The sequence below is a fragment of the Erythrolamprus reginae genome, chromosome 10 (genome assembly GCF_031021105.1).
Source record: "Erythrolamprus reginae isolate rEryReg1 chromosome 10, rEryReg1.hap1, whole genome shotgun sequence".
Classification (NCBI taxonomy): Eukaryota; Metazoa; Chordata; class Lepidosauria; order Squamata; family Dipsadidae; genus Erythrolamprus; species Erythrolamprus reginae.
In genome coordinates this window covers 20,141,605-20,160,501 of record NC_091959.1, presented here as the reverse complement: position 1 = coordinate 20,160,501, position 18,897 = coordinate 20,141,605, and the positions used below count along the sequence as shown (strand labels likewise).

The window sequence follows — 18,897 nt, the reverse complement described above, 5'->3', positions numbered from 1 at the left end:
AGCGACATTGTTTAGTTGACTGGACCCGGCGAAGACCCACCCTGTGGGACCTAACTGGTCACTGGGATTCGTGCAGCAGAAGGCGGTCCCTGAGATAATCTGGTCCAGTGCCATGAAGGGCTTTATAGGTCATAACCAACACTTTGAATTGTGACCGGAAACTGGTCGGCAACCAATGTATCTGCTTTTTGGGCATTGGCTGATATTTTACTGAAGACTTATCACCTATATATCACTTAGATATATAGGGAGAGAAAGGCCATCTTTTATGTTTCCTCTAATGTTCCATGCTGATCTAGTAGTTTTCCTGGATGGATTCTCACTGTATCTCACCCTTTTCTTTTTTTGAAATCCCAGAGAGATGAGAGGACTTGGGTGACAGGCAATGTGATGCATTGGAATAGCAATATCACTTAGACTTATGTACCACTTATGTAAGCGGTTTAGAGAGAGTAAGTATCTTGCCCCCAACAATCTGGGTCCTCATTTTACCCACCTCGGAAGGAGGGAAGGCCGAGTCAACCTTGAGCCTGGTGAGATTCGAACTGTTGGCAGTCGGCAGAATCAGCATGCAATATTGCATTCTAACCACTGTGCCACCAGGGCTCTATTAAATAAAACCACAATATGGTCGATAGGTTGGGGTGCAGCATATTATGAGAACTTTGAACTAATCAGGAATCAAACTGCTGGCAATGTTAGCAGATTGCAATAATGCATTGAAACCACTGGGCGGGCAGGAAGACAGGCAGGAAAGCACTTTAATTTATATACCATTTTACAGTGTTTTACAGCCTCTCTAAGCAATTTACAGACTCAATCCATTCGTCCCAGCAATCTGGGTCCTCATTTTACCCACCTCGGAAGAATGGAAGATTGAAATCAACCTCAAGCCGGCGAGGTTTGAACTGCCAAACTGCAGCTAGCAGTCAGCTGAAGTAGCCTGCAGTACTGCACTCTAACCACTGCGCCACTGTAGCTCCTTTCATGCTAAACCAGAAAGAAACAAACTACCTTACAGCTTAGCAATGCACAGGGACCTAGCCAGCTGAAAAGCATGCTTGTGGCTTGCCAGTCGCCCCGACACATTTTATGTAACCTCAGATTATTGGTCTCCTTCAACCCTTAAAGCCTTTTGCATAATTGTATCTTTGTAACCGCTCTTTCGTATGTACAGTGTTCCCTCGATTTTCACGGGTTCGAACTTCGCAAAAAGTCTATACCACGGTTTTTCAAAAATATTAATTAAAATATACTTCGCGGGTTTTTTCCCTATACCACGGTTTTTCTCGCCCAATGATGTCATATGACATCGCCAAACTTTCATCTGTCTTTAATAAATATTTTTTAAAATAAACTTTAATAAATAAACATGGTGAGTAATAATCTAAATGGTTGCTAAGGAAATGGGAAATTGCAATTCAGGGGTTTAAAGTGTTAAGGGAAGGTTTGTGATACTGTTCATAGCCAAAAATAGTGTATTTACTTCCGCATCTCTACTTCGCGGAAATTCAACTTTCGTGGGCGGACTCAGAACGCAACCCCCGCGAAAATCGAGGGAACACTGTACTGTTTTGTTTTCGTATTCCAACCAGCTGGCTTGAAAATCAGAGATAGAGTGGAGCATGGGGAGAAAACGGATTATAGAGAATAAGATTTTTCCTCCTTCAGAGAAATGAGAGATGCGATTTCATTTGCCGTGAACATGAGCAAGAGGTCTTAATCATCCTTTATAAAAAGGCGGGTACCGTTTGCCCGGCCAAGTCAGGGTTGGCTGATCTGCAAAGCAGAAGTGCCCTTTGGACACAAATCATTGGGCAGCAACGGAGCTGAAACAAAGCGAAGTTAACCCATTTGGGGCAGCGCCTTGGCAAGAACCAGCGGAGAAAAGCTGGTAGCACACGCGTGTGCATTAAAATTGAAACGCATGTCTCTCTTTTTTTCCCTTCTCCCGGCTCACTTTGTCGGTTGGCAAATTTGGATGGCAAGTATTTGTCAGCCCTTCTGTGGCAACACGTGCTGCTCATTCCGTTGGATGAAAGGGCCGGGTGCCAAATCAGTCGTTTTAAACTTCATATTCTGGATGTGAATTCCTGCTTTAAAATTTAATGTTCCAACTTTGCAGTTTGGATTTTTGGGTTGTTTTCCTCTGGAGATATTATAGCATACTATTATTTAAAATTTTTAAAAAGTTGAGGTTTTATCTTATACCTTATTCTGCTGCACCAAAAGTAGTTGAAGTGGATCGTTTCTCCCACCTTTTTCCTCTTCTATCCTAAACTTTTTTCTCTTCCCCTTTTCCTCCCCTATATTACTATTATCTTTTCTTTAATATTTTTGTATTTGATGATTTGTTAAAATCAATTTAAGTTTTGAACCATGGAGATACAACATTTGCAAATGCATTTCTAGTGTAGGTCTCAAAATAGAAAATTATTTCAAACTATTTCTTAGTTTCAGAATCCGAATACAAAAGAGGTCTTTGAAAGGCTGCAGTTGGTTAGAATAGAATAGAAAATTGGAATAGAAAAGAAAAGAATAGAATAGAATAGAATAGAATAGAATAGAATTTATTTATTTTATTTATTTATTTATTTATTTATTTTGTCCAATACACAATGAGGGTTTTAGTGGGTATATATCTATATACACATAGTAAAATACATGATGAAGGTTATAAAGGAGATACTCATAGTAAAATATATCTAAGAAATAATAGAAAAGAAGATATAGGAATAGAATATATCAATGAAAGAATAGAAGAAGAGATATAGGAATAGAAGAAAGGTATAGGAGATATAGGAGAGCAATAGGACAGGGGACGGAAGGCACTCTAGTGCACTTGTACTCGCCCCTTACTGACCTCTTAGGAATCTGGATAGGTCAACCATAGATAATCTAAGGGTAAAGTGTTGGGGGTTTGGGGATAGAATAGAATAGAATAGAATTCTTTATTGGCCAAGTGTGATTGCACACGCAAGGAATTTGTCTTGGTGCATATGCTCTCAGTGTACACAAAAGAAAATATACATTTGTCAAGAATCATGAGGTGCAACACTTAATGATTTTCATAGGGGTCAAATAAGCCACCAGGAAACATATGATGAATATGATACCTATATCACAGCTAGTTGGTGGATATAGATATTTTTTGAACCAGTTATCAGAGTATGGTTTCATTCATATTTTATTTTATTTACTGTCCAATCTCCCAAATCCTAGGAACTTTACACGTTTATTTGTTTTTGGCTTTTTTCCAACCCATTGATTCCCTACCACCTGAATTATCTTCTATGAAGATTTTAAAAGCAAAATACTTGCAAACTGGTGTTGTTTTGAAGTATTTTACCCATAAATATAACTTGTTATAACAGGGGGTAACTAATTATTTAGTTGCTAAAATGTGATTCAAGTCAGACATTGAAACTCATACAGATAAGGAATATCCGTATGAGATAAAAATCCAAAATTTACTTCTAGATTGACTTTGTAAGTTTAATGGCCATTAAACTTCAGATGTAGTTTCCGGCATAATTAGATACTGTTGGAAAATAAAGAAATGAGGAGATGATTCATTGAAATGCGGTTGAATGGACCTTTCATTATGATTAAGCTTCTTGTGTACAGCACATAAACCTAACCAGATGCAGTTTCACTAGGACAATTGTGTTAAATGCAGAGATGATGGCTATTTCTTAGTGTTAGGAAGGCCCAAGAGCTGGGTAGCTGAATGCAGTCCCATCCCCTCCCTCCCCTTTCCTTTCCCTTTCCCTTTCCTTCCCATTTCCTTTTTTTCTTTTCTTTCCCTTTCCTTCCCATTTTCCTTTTCTTTCCTTTTCCTTTCCTTCCCATTTTCCTTTTCCTTTCCCCTTCCCTTCCCATTTTCCTTTTCTTTCCTTTTCCTTTCCTTTCCTTGTTTCCTTTTCCTTTCCCCTTCCCTTTCATTTGCTTCCCTTTCCCTTCCCTTTTCCCCCTTTCCTTCCCTCCCCTTCTCCTTTCCTTCCCATTTTCCTTTTCTTTTCCGTCCCTTTCCTTCCCTTGTTTCCTTTTCCTTTCCCCTTCCCTTCCCATTTTCCTTTTCTTTCCTTTTCCTTTCCTTCCCTTGTTTCCTTTTCCTTTCCCCTTCCCTTTCATTTGCTTCCCTTTCCCTTCCCTTTTCCCCCTTTTCCCCCTTTCCTTCCCTCCCCTTCTCCTTTCCTTCCCATTTTCCTTTTCTTTCCTTTTCTTTTCCTTCCCTTTCCTTCCCATTTTCCTTTTCCTTTCCCCTTCCCTTCCCATTTTCCTTTTCTTTCCTTTTCCTTTCCTTCCCTTGTTTCCTTTTCCTTTCCCCTTCCCTTTCATTTGCTTCCCTTTCCCTTCCCTTTTCCCCCTTTCCTTCCCTCCCCTTCTCCTTTCCTTCCCATTTTCCTTTTCTTTCCTTTTCCTTTCCCCTTCCCTTTCCTTCCCATTTTCCTTTTCTTTTCCGTCCCTTTCCTTCCCTTGTTTCCTTTTCCTTTCCCCTTCCCTTCCCATTTTCCTTTTCTTTCCTTTTCCTTTCCTTCCCTTGTTTCCTTTTCCTTTCCCCTTCCCTTTCCTTCCCATTTTCCTTTTCTTTTCCTTCCCTTTCCTTCCCTTGTTTCCTTTTCCTTTCCCCTTCCCTTTCCTTCCCATTTTCCTTTTCTTTTCCTTCCCTTTCCTTCCCTTTCCTTCCATTGTTTCCTTTTCTTTTCCCCTTCCCTTTCATTTGTTTCCCTTTCGCTTCCCTTTTCCCCCTTTCCTTCCCTCCCCTTCTCCTTTCCTTCCCATTTTCCTTCCCATTTTCCTTTCCTTTCCTTCCCCTTCCGTCCTTTGTTTCCCTTTCCTTTTCCTTTTCTTCCCCTTCCCATTTTCCATTTCCTTTGCTTACTTTCCCTTCACTTTCATTTCCCTTCCCTTATTTCCCTTTCCTTCCCTCCCCTTCTCCTTTCCTTTCCCATTTCTCTTTCCTTCCCATTCTCCTTTCCTTTCCTTCCCTTCCCATTTTCCTTTTCCTTTGCTTCCCTTCCCTTTCTTTCCCCTTCCCTTGTTTCCCTTTACTTCCCTTTCCTCCCCTCCCCTCCCCTTTTCTTTTACCTTGATGAATTTTATTAACGAATGCCAAGAAACGGGGACAGAATTCCTGCTATAATAAAGTACATAATCTTCCTTTTAAAGCACAAAGTAAACTCCAACCTTTTCCCTAAACCATGAAACCAGCCCCATCTCCTTGAAATGCTGACTCCACCTACAACGGAATGATTGACTTGGCTGCTCTAAAGCAAATAACTCCCCCTCCCCTTTCCCAATTCTGTGCTTCGATCGATCGGCTTGAGAATGAACTCTTGATGCTGGTATCTCATTAACAGGCAGCATGATGACTCTAACGAAGGCTTCAAACACTGGGACTTCATGACTGTCCATTGCTGGGGTGAAAGGGCAGCTGGCGAATGGACCCTGGAGATCCAGGACAAGCCCTATCATGTTCGCAACCCAGACGTACAAGGTAAGCGTGTAGGGGGTGTTTGCAGCTTTTTTTTTCACAGTGGCTGGATTCACACTTTGTGCCAAGCCGTAACTTGTACAATCACAGCTGACTAACTGAGCTAGAATTGACTCTGCTTACATGGCACTCTTGGCCATAAATTGTGGTTTGTGCTCTGCAGTGGCTAGAGTCATGCTCAGTTAAGCTGAAACTAAACCAACCACATTGCAATTCCGGCTGCCAAGCCATAATTCTGAATGTCTTCCACGCTTAAGATATACCAAGATTTCTGCTGATTGCTTTCCAAAGGTGAGTTAACAAGCACATTCCTAAGAAATCCATTTCTTCTTTATTTAATTTTATTTAACTTATTTAATTTATAGGCAACCCAACTCCTTCTGGCATAGAGCATATAAAAACAATACAACAACGACAACATGGTTCCATATTGACTTGCAAATTTATTTATTTTTTTACTTGCTTGCTTGCTTGCTTGCTTGCTTGCTTGCTTGCTTGCTTGCTTGCTTGCTTGCTTGCTTGCTTGCTTGCTTACTGTTCTGTCGGGTTCTCTGATAGGAGCCTCCCGAAAATTCAAGGGTACAAATTTCAGACACACACACGTTTGAAAATTCAAAACAATGTTCTTTATCACAAAAGTCAAAATAAGCAAAGCACTCTTTTTGTATTGCAAAGAGCACTCTTCCCAAAACAACCGGGTAGTCTGTACAATTTCCTTTAAGCAGTCATTAAGTACTTAGCCAGCAGCTGTGGAGAAACTTCACACCCCTTCTTCTTCCAACGAAGGGATACACACACACACACACACGCATGTTGCTCTGCTTTGGTTTCAAAGGCGTGAAAAAGCATCAAAGTCCAGCACACAAGATTCCTGACGAAACTGCTACAGATATTCTTCCACAATGGCCAAACCCACATGCTGCTATTTATAGCAGCAGCCCTAATTACTGGAGTCCCACCCAAACACAGGTGGCCTCCCTTATTTCCTGTAATATGTTCTTACTTGGTCTCTTCTACGCATAATTCTGCGCTTGTGTGGGTCCAAAATGTCATCATCTGAAGCTATAGAAGATAAGGAAGATTGACTGCCTGGGCTGTGTGCCAAGCCCCCCTCTACCGAGTCACTCCCACCTTCTTCTTCGTCTGAGGAAACTAAACTCTGAACTGATTCTGTCAGCAATAACACAGGCCTGTGACATGATGAATTTTCCCCTGCATCCACCTCCCCATTCCCTGGGGCAGGAGCTGGGCCAGAGCCAACCACACATACTTACTTACCTACTTACTTATTTATATGCCACTCATTCCAAAACAGACTCAGAGCAGCTAACAACAGTTATAAATACACTGGCAAAACCCCCCAGTAAAAATACAACAATAAAATCAACAGTGTAATAAAAATGACAATATCTTTTTAAAAAAAACCCATGCATACATTACAATCAATCAATCTTGATTTTTTTCAGTGGTGGGGAAGAAAAGAGGAAGTGAAGCAGCAACTCCATGGTGCACAGATTCCAGGAAGGACTACTACTGTATAACACAGAGGTCTTCCAAGCTTGGCAACTTTAACACTTGTGGACTTCAACTCCCAGAATTCCTCAACTAGGTGGCTGGGGAGATTCTGGAAGTTGAAGTCCACAAGTCTTAAAGTTGCCAAGTTCGAAGACTTCTGATATAACAAACAGAGTTTCCATGGAGATTGTCAACCAGAAATGCCTAACTACATCTTTGTTGAACTGGTTCAGTGAGTCATTTGATGGATAAGTGAGTAAGAATTGATAAGAATTTAAGAAGAGCCATGCTGAATCGGGCCAAAGCCCATCGAGTCCAGCATTCTTTGTCACACAGTGGCCCACCAATTGTCCATGGGGATCTTGAGCAGAAAGGTCCCTTTTGCCTTGACCCCCAACAAATGGTACCCCAGGGAATCCTGCCTGCCTCAACCAACATGAATGAATGAATGAACAAACAAATAAATAATGTCTATTTGCCAATGACTTGAAACCAATAGACAAATCGTTGTTAAAACAAAACTCAGCTGATAGAAGAATAACAGATCGATAATAAAAAATATGAAAGATTTTATATACTTAAATATAAAGATAAATAAGATTGAAATTTAGTTAAAGGACTGAATGTTCGACCGCAAAAAAGAATTTATATATTTAGGATAATTATAAGACACCATAAAATAGGCTGTAGAAAAGGATAGTGAACAGGATGGTTGACACCCATGTTAAATATTTTGTATTCAATTTTTTATGATATAGATTTGTGCGTGTGTGCTTGTCTTGTAGTATGTTTGTTTGTCTTTTTTTATATTTATATTTAATAAAATTTATTTTATTTTTAAAAAGATGCAAGGAAGAATGCTTGCTTGTTCTCTGGTTTGCCAGATTGGTTGGCAATAGTGACAAGATTGTTATCCTAGAAACCTTCCCTCCGCTATCCTCAAATTGGTTGACTTCTTGGAACTCAACAAAGAAAAGATGGTTCTTTTCTGGCACATTTTTTTAAAAAAAAGCATTTGTGTACCGGACAGACATTGTATTTATCAAAGCAAATGATATATGTCTGCTCTCCGTGCCACTGTCCTTTATTATAGCCTGCAGTCATTCTGAGAGTGACATTAATGACCGGTGATGAATTGGTGTTTGAGAAGAAGGCCTCATTGCTCTTTAGTGTCTTCTTTCTGCCTGAATGTTTGGTCTCCGGTCTCTTTCCTTAACACAACCATAAATTATGTTCAGGAGCGGGTGTCTTGTCTCACCCACCCCTCCTCCCCAGTCTTTACAGGAGGTTAAAAAGCAACAGAAATCTCCAAGACAAATTCCATTAGAAAGCATCAAACTAATTTGTGCTGACATCCAGATGCAAAAAAAAAAAAGCTATGTCGAAATATAGGATTTCTTTCTTTTTTTTTCTTTTTAATTGTTTCTGGTCTTCCGGGCCTTGACAGTGAAAATTAAAAGGGGTAATTGTCCTTTAACCTCACGCAGACCATGCCAGGGTTTTGCAGTGGCACCAAAGGAGTTGAAATCCAGAACAGTCATAACTTTAATTTAATTTAAATTATTCGACTTCTATGCCACCCAATCCCATAGGACTCAAGGCAGCTTACAACAATACAAACAATACAATGAAGTAGGAGTAGGCACTGTGGCGTATTTGAAATGCTAAAGGAGAAGGATATTAATTTAATAAGGTTTTAATTTAAGCTTGAATTCAATTAGAAGAAAATTAGATACCTAGAAGACAAAATCAAAGGTCAAGTTTGGGGTGTTGGTGTTGGATTGACACCGGAAGTAATTAATTTGGAACTAATAATTTTTGGGGAGATTAATTATGAATAATGTACTAACTCGATACTGTTTTTATTATAATATGAAAATATTTCCACATTTATTGAAAAGGTTTGTATGGAGAAAAATAAAAATAAAAATTACCCCCCAAGACCCAAAACAATACAATGATACAATGATTAAAAAAGAAGTCGAACAATAACAATAAATAAGACCCCAAGACCCTAACAAACCCAATTATAATTACCACCACACAAAAAACCCAAAGAATCTAACAAACATCCAACAAACATAATTTGGACACATCTGATGTTAAAATTCATGGGCCCCAGGCCTGTCGACAAAGACAGGTTTTAACAGCTTTTTGAAAGCCAGTAGAGTGGGAGTTGGTTCTACAGAGCCGGGGCGGCAACAGAAAAGGCCTTTCCCCGTAGTCCCGCCAACCTACATTGTTTAATTGGCCGATTCTGTGTGATCTAATAGGTTTCTGGGAGGTATGTGGCAGGAGACGGTCCCGTAAATCAGTGTTTCCCAACCTTGGCCACTTGCTGGCTGGAGAATTCTGGGAGTTGAAGTCCAAATATCTTTAAGTGGCCAAGGTTGGGAAACACTGCCGTAAATACTCAGGCCCTTTCTATTTTTGGCAGTGGAGTAGATTAATTCAGGTATCTAGAAGTATAAACCAACAAGGTGAAGTAGATTGAAGAAAGGGTCAAAAGTTGGACAGAGCCCCGGAGTCTTTCCCAATCCGATATCTTAGAGAGCCCATGGATTTTTCGGAATATAAGATGTACCTTTTTCCACCCTAAAAGAGGCTGAAAAATTGGTTGCATCTTATACTCTGAATGTAGCTGTTTCAAACTCTTTTCCCCCAGCCCTAACAATGTGCTAACTATCTTCCCAGCTCTTACCGGCTCTTGCAAGCTTTTTCATTGTTACCCTCTCCAAGGAATGTTTTTCCAGCCCTAAGTCTTTGCGGGCTTTTTTTCATTGCTACTCGTGCCGAATAAGGTTTTTTAAAACCCTAACCAGGGGATAAAATTATGTGCTGAAGCTAACTAGACTAAGGACGCTAGCCAGATGGATTTATTTATTTATTTATTTATTTATTCATTCATTCATTCATTCATTCATTCATTCAATTGGATTTGTATCCAATTGGATTTGTATCCAATTGTAGGACTTGGGGCGGCTCACAGCATATATAAAAAAACAGAACGATAATATAAATCCAGTTAATGCTACATTTTAAATCAATTGTGTAAATTCAAGTAAAAAGAAAAACTTATCAACCAATCATTCAACAATCATACTTAAAATCTGGTAGGCAGATTTTGCCCCCCCCCCCCCCCGCCTATTTTTCTCCCCAAATCTAAGTTGTGTCTTATACTCTGACAGAAACGGTTTATTCAGTCAATGAAGCAGTGGAAGTGATGTGCCGGTGCCTGGAGGCTGTTGGGGTCTGGATGGGTGTCAACAAACTCAAACTCAACCCAGACAAGACGGAGTGGCTGTGGGTCTTTCATCTTTCCGTCCATCACCCTGGTGGGGGGAACTACTGACCCCCTCAGAGAGGGTTCGCAACTTGGGCGTCCTCCTCGATCCATAGCTGACATTGGAACATCATCTTTCAGCTGTGGCGAGGAGGGCGTTTGCCCAGGTTCGCCTGGTGCACCAGTTGCGGCCCTACTTGGACAGGGAGTCATTGCTCACAGTCGCTCATGCCCTCATCACCTCGAGGTTTGATTACTGCAATGCTCTCTACATGGGGCTACCTTTGAAAAGTGTTCGGAAACTTCAGATTGTGCAGAACACTGTCGCGAGAGCCATCGTGGGGCTTCCCAGATTCACCCATGTTTCTACAACACTCCGTGGCCTGCATTGGCTGCCAATCAGTTTCCGCTCACAATTCAAAGTGTTGGTTATGACCTTTAAAGCCCTACATGGCATTGGACCAGAGTACCTCCGGAACTGCCTGCTACCGCAATAAAGTCCCACAGAGTTGGCCTTCTCCAGGTCCCATCGACTAAACAATGTCATTTGGCGGGCCCCAGGGGAAGAGCTTTCTCTGTGGCGGCCCCGGCCCTCTGGAATCAACTCCCCCCGGAGATTAGAACTGCCCCCACCCTCCTTGTCTTTCGTAAACTACTCAAGACCCATTTATACCGCCAGGCATGTGGGAGTTGAGACACCTTTCCCCCAGGCTTTTTTTATTTTATGTTTGGTATGTATGTGTTGTTTGGTTTTTAAATATGATAGGGTTTTATATGCTTCTTTTTAATATTAGATTTGTTTCGCTATAATATTGTTTTATTGTTGTAAGCCGCTCCGAGTCTTGGGAGATGGGCGGCATACAAATCTAATAAATAATAATAATAATAATTATTATTATTATTATTATTATTATTATTTTATTTATTTTATTTATTTTATTTATTAATTTATTATTATTATTATTATTATTATTATTATTATTATTATTATTATTATTATTATTATTATATCTCCCGGAATTCCAAGTACCACAGCTCTGAAGCCGGCAGCTCACTTGAAAGGATCCATGCATTTTTATGGTGGTGATGGAGATATTCACCTCTCAACTGACTTGCTTTCTTCCCATGCAGCAATCCATTCAAACAGCTGTTAGTGTCCCAGAATTCCTAACCATCTGCCCATATATAATTGCTGCAGAGAACTGCTCCCCAAACAACCCTTTTTCTGAAGTACAGAAAACGTATGTACTTTGGATGAAAATCATTTTTTTTCAGTGCTGTTGTAACTTCGAAACAGTCCCTAAACGAATGGATTACGTGCTTCAATACAGGTGTTCTAGGAAAGCTCTAAATATGGACATTAATAAATATCGGACAACTTGTTGGCTAATCCTTATGCACACATTGAAACAAGCCTTGAGTTGAAAGGCTGTCACAGAGAAAAGAGGGTCAACGTATTTTCCAAAGTATCTGAGGGCAGGACAAGGACTAATGACTGCTGATTGGTTTCCGGACATAATGCAGAGTGTTGGTAATTCCCTACATGGCATCGGGCCAGATTACTTGCAAGACCACCTTCTGCTGTATCAGTCCCAGCAACCGGTTAGATCCCACAGAGTCGGCCTTCTCCAGGTCCCATCAACTAGACAGTGTCGCTTGGCAGGGCCTAGGAGAAGAGCCTTCTCTGTGGGGGGGGGGGGGGGGGGCGGTCCTCTGAATCAGCTCTCCCCAGAGATTCGTACAGCCCCCACCCTCCTCGACTTCCGCAAGAGTCTTAAAACTCATTTATGCCACCAGCTCGGGGCGATTAGATCTTAACCCCCTCTGGCCAACAAATGTTTGTATGGCTGTTGTCTGAATGGGTATGATTGATTTTTAATATAATTGGGCATTTTAGATTAGTTTGCTTAGTTTTAATTAACTGGATTTAGCTATTGCATTCTGTTGTTTCTTTTTTATATGTTGTAAGTTGCCCTGAGTCCTCGGAGAGGGGCGGCATATAAATTCAATAGATAGCTAGATAAATAGATAGATAGATAGATAGATAGATAGATAGATAGATAGATAGATAGATAGATAGATGGATAGATGGATAGATGGATAGATGGATAGATGGATAGATGGATAGATGGATAGATGGATAGATGGTAGGTAGGTAGGTAGGTAGGTAGATAGATAGATAGATAGATAGATAGATAGATAGATAGATAGATGATAGATTAGATGGATAGATGATAGATTAGATAGAGAGACGAAAGAAAGAAAGAAAGAAAAAAGAAAGACAAAAGAAAGAAAGGAAAGAAAGAATGAATGAATGAATGAATGAACGAATGAATGAATAATGGATGTAAACTCATCAAGGAGAGAACCAGAATTAAGAAGAAATTTCCTGACAGTGAGAACAATTAACCAGTGGAACACCGTGCCTCCAGAAATTGTGGGTGCTCCGACACTGGAAGTTTTAAAGAAGAGATTGGATAACCATTTGTCTGAAATGATACAGAGCAACAGTGAAATGTACTTATCTTCCCAAATGTTTTGGAAGCGCGTGCTTTGTAAACGCGCCCCACTGTCGCACACATTTTTTCACCCTCTGTGCATGCACAGGAGGATAAAAACAAGGAAATGGTAACGTCTGGGCAGGTGGATGGAGCCTCATGTTACCGCTGCTACTGGTTCTCTGGACCATTGGTAGCTGCTGCTTCTGGTACATCTGAACTGGGCCGAAGTGGTAGCATTTTTCTCCTGGTATAGAGTTTCCTGTCTGAGCAAGGGGTTGAACTGTAAGAACCCCAAGGTCCCTTTCTACTGTTATTCTTTCACTCTGACCCTATTTTGTACCTCTTTTAAGGGTTATTCTTTCACTAACAGGTAGAATATCTTAGCTAAAATTACAGCTCGTTGAGGCAAGTTGCAATAGCAATGGTATTTAGACTTATAGACTGCTACTGCACGAATCCTAGCGACCGATAAGGTCCCACAGAGTTGGCCTTCTCCGGGTCCCGTTAACTAAACAATGTCGTTTGGCGGGCCCCAGGGGAAGAGCCTTCTCTGTGGCGGCCCCGGCCCTTTGGAATCAACTTCCCCCAGAGATTAGAATTGCCCCCACCCTCCTTGTCTTTCGTAAACTACTCAAGACTCACTTATACCGCCAGGCATGGGGTAGTTGAGACACCTTTCCCCCAGGCTCTTTTATACTTTATTTTATGTTTGGTATGAATGTGTTGTTTGGTTTTTTAAATAATGATAGGGTTTTATATATTTTTTAATATTAGATTTGTTCTACTATAATATTGTTTTTATTATTGTTGTGAGCCGCCACGAGTCTTCGGAGAGGGGCGGCATACAAATCTAATAAATTATTATTAAATTATTATTATTATATACCGCTTCACAGTGCTTTTACAACCTTCTCTAAGCGATTTACAGAATCAGTGTATTGCTCCCAACAACTTGGGTCCTCATTTGACCCACCTCGGAAGGATGGAAGGCTGAGTCAACCTTGAGCTGGTGGTGAGATTCGATCTGCCAAACTGCTGGCAGCCGGCAATCAGCAGAAGTAGCCTGCAGTACTGCACTCTAACCACTGCACCACCGCAGCTTTATAAAAGTAACGTTATCTTTTAATCTTTCCTAGGGAAGTTAAAAGAATGGAGCCTCATTTTATACGGAACGTCTGAGCATCCTTCCTCTAATATCAGCACTCAGCACTTTAGGCCAACAATGCTGGACCCGCCATCTTTGGAAATGGAGCCTTCAAAAGTCGCTTTCTTCCAAAATCAGATGGAGATCCCAGAGGAGGAAGATGAATATACAGGTAAAATGCCCCAAACCATTTATTTTCCTTTCTAGCTCTGCTTCAAAGAAGAAGCAACTAAGATGATCAAAGAGGTAGAGACTAAATCATATGAAAAACAATCTGCAGGATTTGATTTTGGCTAGCCTTGAGCAGTGTTTCCCAACCTTGGCAACTTGAAGATACAGTATTTGGACTTCAACTCCCAGAATTCCCCAGCCAGCATCTGCCATTGCCAAGGTTGGGAAACACTGGTCTAGAGCAGCAATCACCAACTGGTGGTCCATGAGAAAATGTTGGAGGTCCGCAGAAAAATTATTTGCATATTTGTTTTATATTATATTATATTATATTATATTATATTAATTATATACTATACTATATTATACTATACTATACTATACTATTTAGTCAAGTACATATTGGTGGTATACAAAGATATAGTATTTATGTACATGATACTAGTAAGAGAGAAACATTAGGACAGGGGACGAAAGACACGCTGGTGTACTTATGCATGCCCTTACTGACCTCTTGGGAATCGGGAGAGGTCAACATTGGATAATCTAAGGGCAAAGTTTTGTGGGTTAGGTGATGACAGTACAGAGACAAAAGTGGATAGTCTAAGGGTTAAGTTTGGGGGTTAGGTGGTGATACTGCAGAGTCTGGAAGTGAGTTCCATGCATCAACCACTCAGTTACTAAAGTCATATTTCCTGCAGTAAATACTATATATATATATATATATATATATATATATATATATATATATATATACACCTATATATATATGTCACATGTTTAAGCTGAATTTGAAAATTAAGGGAGACTAGGATAGATCTATTTCGGCCTTATTTTGGCCTCATCAGCTAGCCATACCCACTGGGACTTGAACCTGCAACCTTTGCCTTGTAAGGCAGAGAATTATCCTCTAGGCTACAGTATCCAATCCCTTCAGCTCTGTACCAGGGAAGGGTTACATTTTGTGTCGAATCACCCTGGTATATTGAAGGAACATCACAGCTCCTGTTTTGCCTCTCGGCCCAACCCAGGGCCATTTCCAAGGCAGTTAATTTTATTGATAGCCGACAATTCTATCTGTATGTGTCACATGTTTAAGCTGAATTTGAAAATTAAGGGAGACTAGGATAGATCTATTTCGGCCTTATTTTGGCCTCATCAGCTAGCCATACCCGCTGGGACTTGAACCTGCAACCTTTGCCTTGTAAGGCAGAGAATTATCCTCTAGGCTACAGTATCCAATCCCTTCAGCTCTGTACCAGGGATATTACTGGTCTGTGAGATTTAAAATTATGAGGTCTCCAGGTTGATGACCCCTGCTCTAGAAGTAAAGAAGAATTAGGGGTGACAAGGTAGCAGTATTTCAGTGTTTGAGAGGCTGCTCCAAAGAACAGGGAGTCAAATTTTTCTCCGAAGCAATGGATGGAAACTAATCAAGGAGAGAAGCAACTTAGAACTAAGGAGAAACTTCCTAACAGTGAGGACAATTAACCAGTGGTACAGAAGTTGCCTTCAAAAATCGTGGGCGCTCCATCACTGAAAGATATGAAGAAGAGACTAGACCAGTGATAGCTAAACTTTCCGGGCACTGAGTGCCAAAAAGGTCATGTGGAAATGTCATGTGCGCATGTGTGCACTCATCAAGGCTGTGCTTCAGGAAAAGCTGAACTTCCGGGTTCTAGCACGCATGTGCACCCGACAATCAGCTGGTCAGTGCGCATCCGCTCACCAGTTTTCAGCACTGCCACACTCATGAAAAAGAAAAAAAGCTAGAAAAATCAAATGTCTGGGTTTGGGCATGCATGTGCACCTGACAATCAACTGTCTGGTGTGCATGAACACACCAGTTTTTGTCACAGATTGTGTGTGCATGCACGCCAGAAACCCAGAAGACAAACAGGCTAGACAACTTGTGCTGGATGGCATGGCTTCATGCACCATTTTGGGCACACGTGCCATAGGTTCACCATCACAGGACTAGACAGTCATTTATCTGAAATAGTATAGTATTTGTTGTACATACTCCTGATCAGTTGGAGGATGATGAAGATATTGAGGACTCGGATTCAGATAGTGTTTATGAAGTAGTGGGGGGCCCGAGGTAACAGGTAGTAGAACAGGTGGGAGGCCAGCCACAGGATGGGGCTATGAGTTCAGGATCTAGTGAGGGAGAATCAGACGCTCGCTGGGTTAATCCTAAATTCAGAAGGATTCAGAAACGTAGAGAGCAAAGGTGTGGAAGAAGATATTAAGGAGAGGAATGGGTTAAATATTGTAGTGAAGTAATTGGCACCTCAGGGGGCTAGTGGAGAAGAAGGGTGGAGTTTCAACGTTGCTGAAAAGAAATATGGATGTGTTTTCGCCATGCTAATGTAAGCCAAAGTATTTTATATTGTATTTAGTCAGTGCTGCTGTTTTTTTAAAGCTATGTAGTTAGGAATAAATCTTGTCTAAATGAAGCTGGAAAAGGAATGTGAGAAATGCGGTAAGAGAGAGATAACGGACTGAGTGATGTCTGGAATGTGTTGAAGTACAGGAGAGCAGAGAAATAAACAGAGTTGCTTTATTCATGAAATGATGCATTTAATGAGAGTTATTTGTAATTACTAAACTTCTACTAGAAACCAGAACACTATTTAGTATACTATACTATACTAATAGTATACTAAGTTTAGCTATCACTGGTGTAGTCTCTTCTTCATAGCCTTCAGTGATGGAGCGCCCATGATTCTCCTGCTTGACCTCCAAGACCTCCAAGGTCCATTCCAAATTCTATTCTATTCTGTTCTGCTCTGCTCTATTCCTTATTCTATTCTACGCTATTCTACTCTCGTTTACTCTACTCTACTACTCTATTCTATTCTATTCCTTTTCCTTCTCTCCTTCTTCTCCTTCTTTCTTTTCTCTTTCACCTTCTCCTTCTCCTCCTGTTTCTCCTCTCCTCTCCTCTATTCCTTTTGCTTCTCTCATTCTTTTTCATCTTTATTTTTTCTTTCACCTCCTTCTCCTCCTGTTTCTCCTCCACTCCACTCTGTTCTATTCCTTTTCCTTCTACTTCTCTCATTCTTCTCCTTCTTTCTTTTCTCTTTCACCTTCTCCTTCTCCTCCTGTTTCTCCTCTCCTCTATTCCTTTTGCTTCTCTCATTCTTTTCCATCTTTATTTTTTCTTTCACCTCCTTCTCCTCCTGTTTCTCCTCCACTCCACTCTGTTCTATTCCTTTTCCTTCTACTTCTCTCATTCTTCTCCTTCTTTCTTTTCTCTTTCACCTTCTCCTTCTCCTCCTGTTTCTCCTCTCCTCTCCTCTATTCCTTTTGCTTCTCTCATTCTTTTCCATCTTTATTTTTTCTTTCACCTCCTTCTCCTCCTGTTTCTCCTCCACTCCACTCTGTTCTATTCCTTTTCCTTCTACTTCTCTCATTCTTCTCCTTCTTTCTTTTCTCTTTCACCTTCTCCTTCTCCTCCTGTTTCTCCTCTCCTCTATTCCTTTTGCTTCTCTCATTCTTTTCCTTCTTTGTTTTTTCTTTCACCTCCTTCTCCTCCTGTTTCTCCTCCACTCCACTCTGTTCTATTCCTTTTCCTTCTACTTCTCTCATTCTTCTCCTTCTTTCTTTTCTCTTTCACCTTCTCCTTCTCCTCCTGTTTCTCCTCTCCTCTATTCCTTTTGCTTCTCTCATTCTTTTCCATCTTTATTTTTTCTTTCACCTCCTTCTCCTCCTGTTTCTCCTCCACTCCACTCTGTTCTATTCCTTTTCCTTCTACTTCTCTCATTCTTCTCCTTCTTTCTTTTCTCTTTCACCTTCTCCTTCTCCTCCTGTTTCTCCTCTCCTCTCCTCTATTCCTTTTGCTTCTCTCATTCTTTTCCATCTTTATTTTTTCTTTCACCTCCTTCTCCTCCTGTTTCTCCTCCACTCCACTCTGTTCTATTCCTTTTCCTTCTACTTCTCTCATTCTTCTCCTTCTTTCTTTTCTCTTTCACCTTCTCCTTCTCCTCCTGTTTCTCCTCTCCTCTATTCCTTTTGCTTCTCTCATTCTTTTCCTTCTTTGTTTTTTCTTTCACCTCCTTCTCCTCCTGTTTCTCCTCCACTCCACTCTACTCTACTCTACTCTACTCTATGCACAAGGAGCCATCCATTGTTTCTTTTCTTTGAAAAACAGGCATTTTGCAGTCTAGGAACATGGAGAATGTTTATTTCAGGATTGCTCAATCAACCACACAGCTAATCTAGGAAATGTTTTTCTATGAATTTCCAAGAAGTTCTTTCTCTTACAAAAATAATGAAAACCAGCACCAGGGCATTCCCGTTCTTCCTTAGGACCACAAATACAAATTCAGATAAAACGAGATCCCTTTCAGATTTCCAAGAATCTTGGTTTTAATTTAAACAGCAAGGAAGATTCTGGCACTATGGGGGGCTTGACTTGTTAGGCTTGGAAAAGAAAGGGAAGGACGTTTCGAATTATAGGAACATCTGAAGTTGATTTCCAATAGGCTGAGAATGGAACCGCGCAGGCCACAATGCATCTTGTGTCTCCTGGTGGCTGCCTTGTTCAGAAGAGTAGAGACAGCAATTGAAAAATGACAACAACAAGGCACACTATTGTCTCTCTTTTTAAAAAAAATTTTGCTTTCCGGCAAGCTTTGATCATCCAACAACTGTTGGGAAATAAAATTGTGTCTAATGTAAAATTTCATTATACAATAGACCCAGATGACGGAGCCAAAGTAATAAAGAGTCTTCTGAAAATTTAGCCACTGTCTCTGTGTGAGTTGTACCCAATCTGACA

At 40.6% G+C, this 18,897-nt stretch overlaps 1 protein-coding gene across 1 annotated transcript in view; it reads left to right on the top strand.

Moving 5' to 3' along the window:
- PCSK6 (proprotein convertase subtilisin/kexin type 6) overlaps positions 1-18,897 on the top strand; it is a 175,997-nt gene that overhangs the window by 122,246 nt on the left and 34,854 nt on the right. The window contains exons 13-14 of the mRNA XM_070763474.1: positions 5,364-5,500; positions 13,933-14,112. Of these exons, the coding sequence (XP_070619575.1) occupies positions 5,364-5,500; positions 13,933-14,112 (317 nt within the window). The remainder of the gene's footprint in view (positions 1-5,363; positions 5,501-13,932; positions 14,113-18,897) is intronic.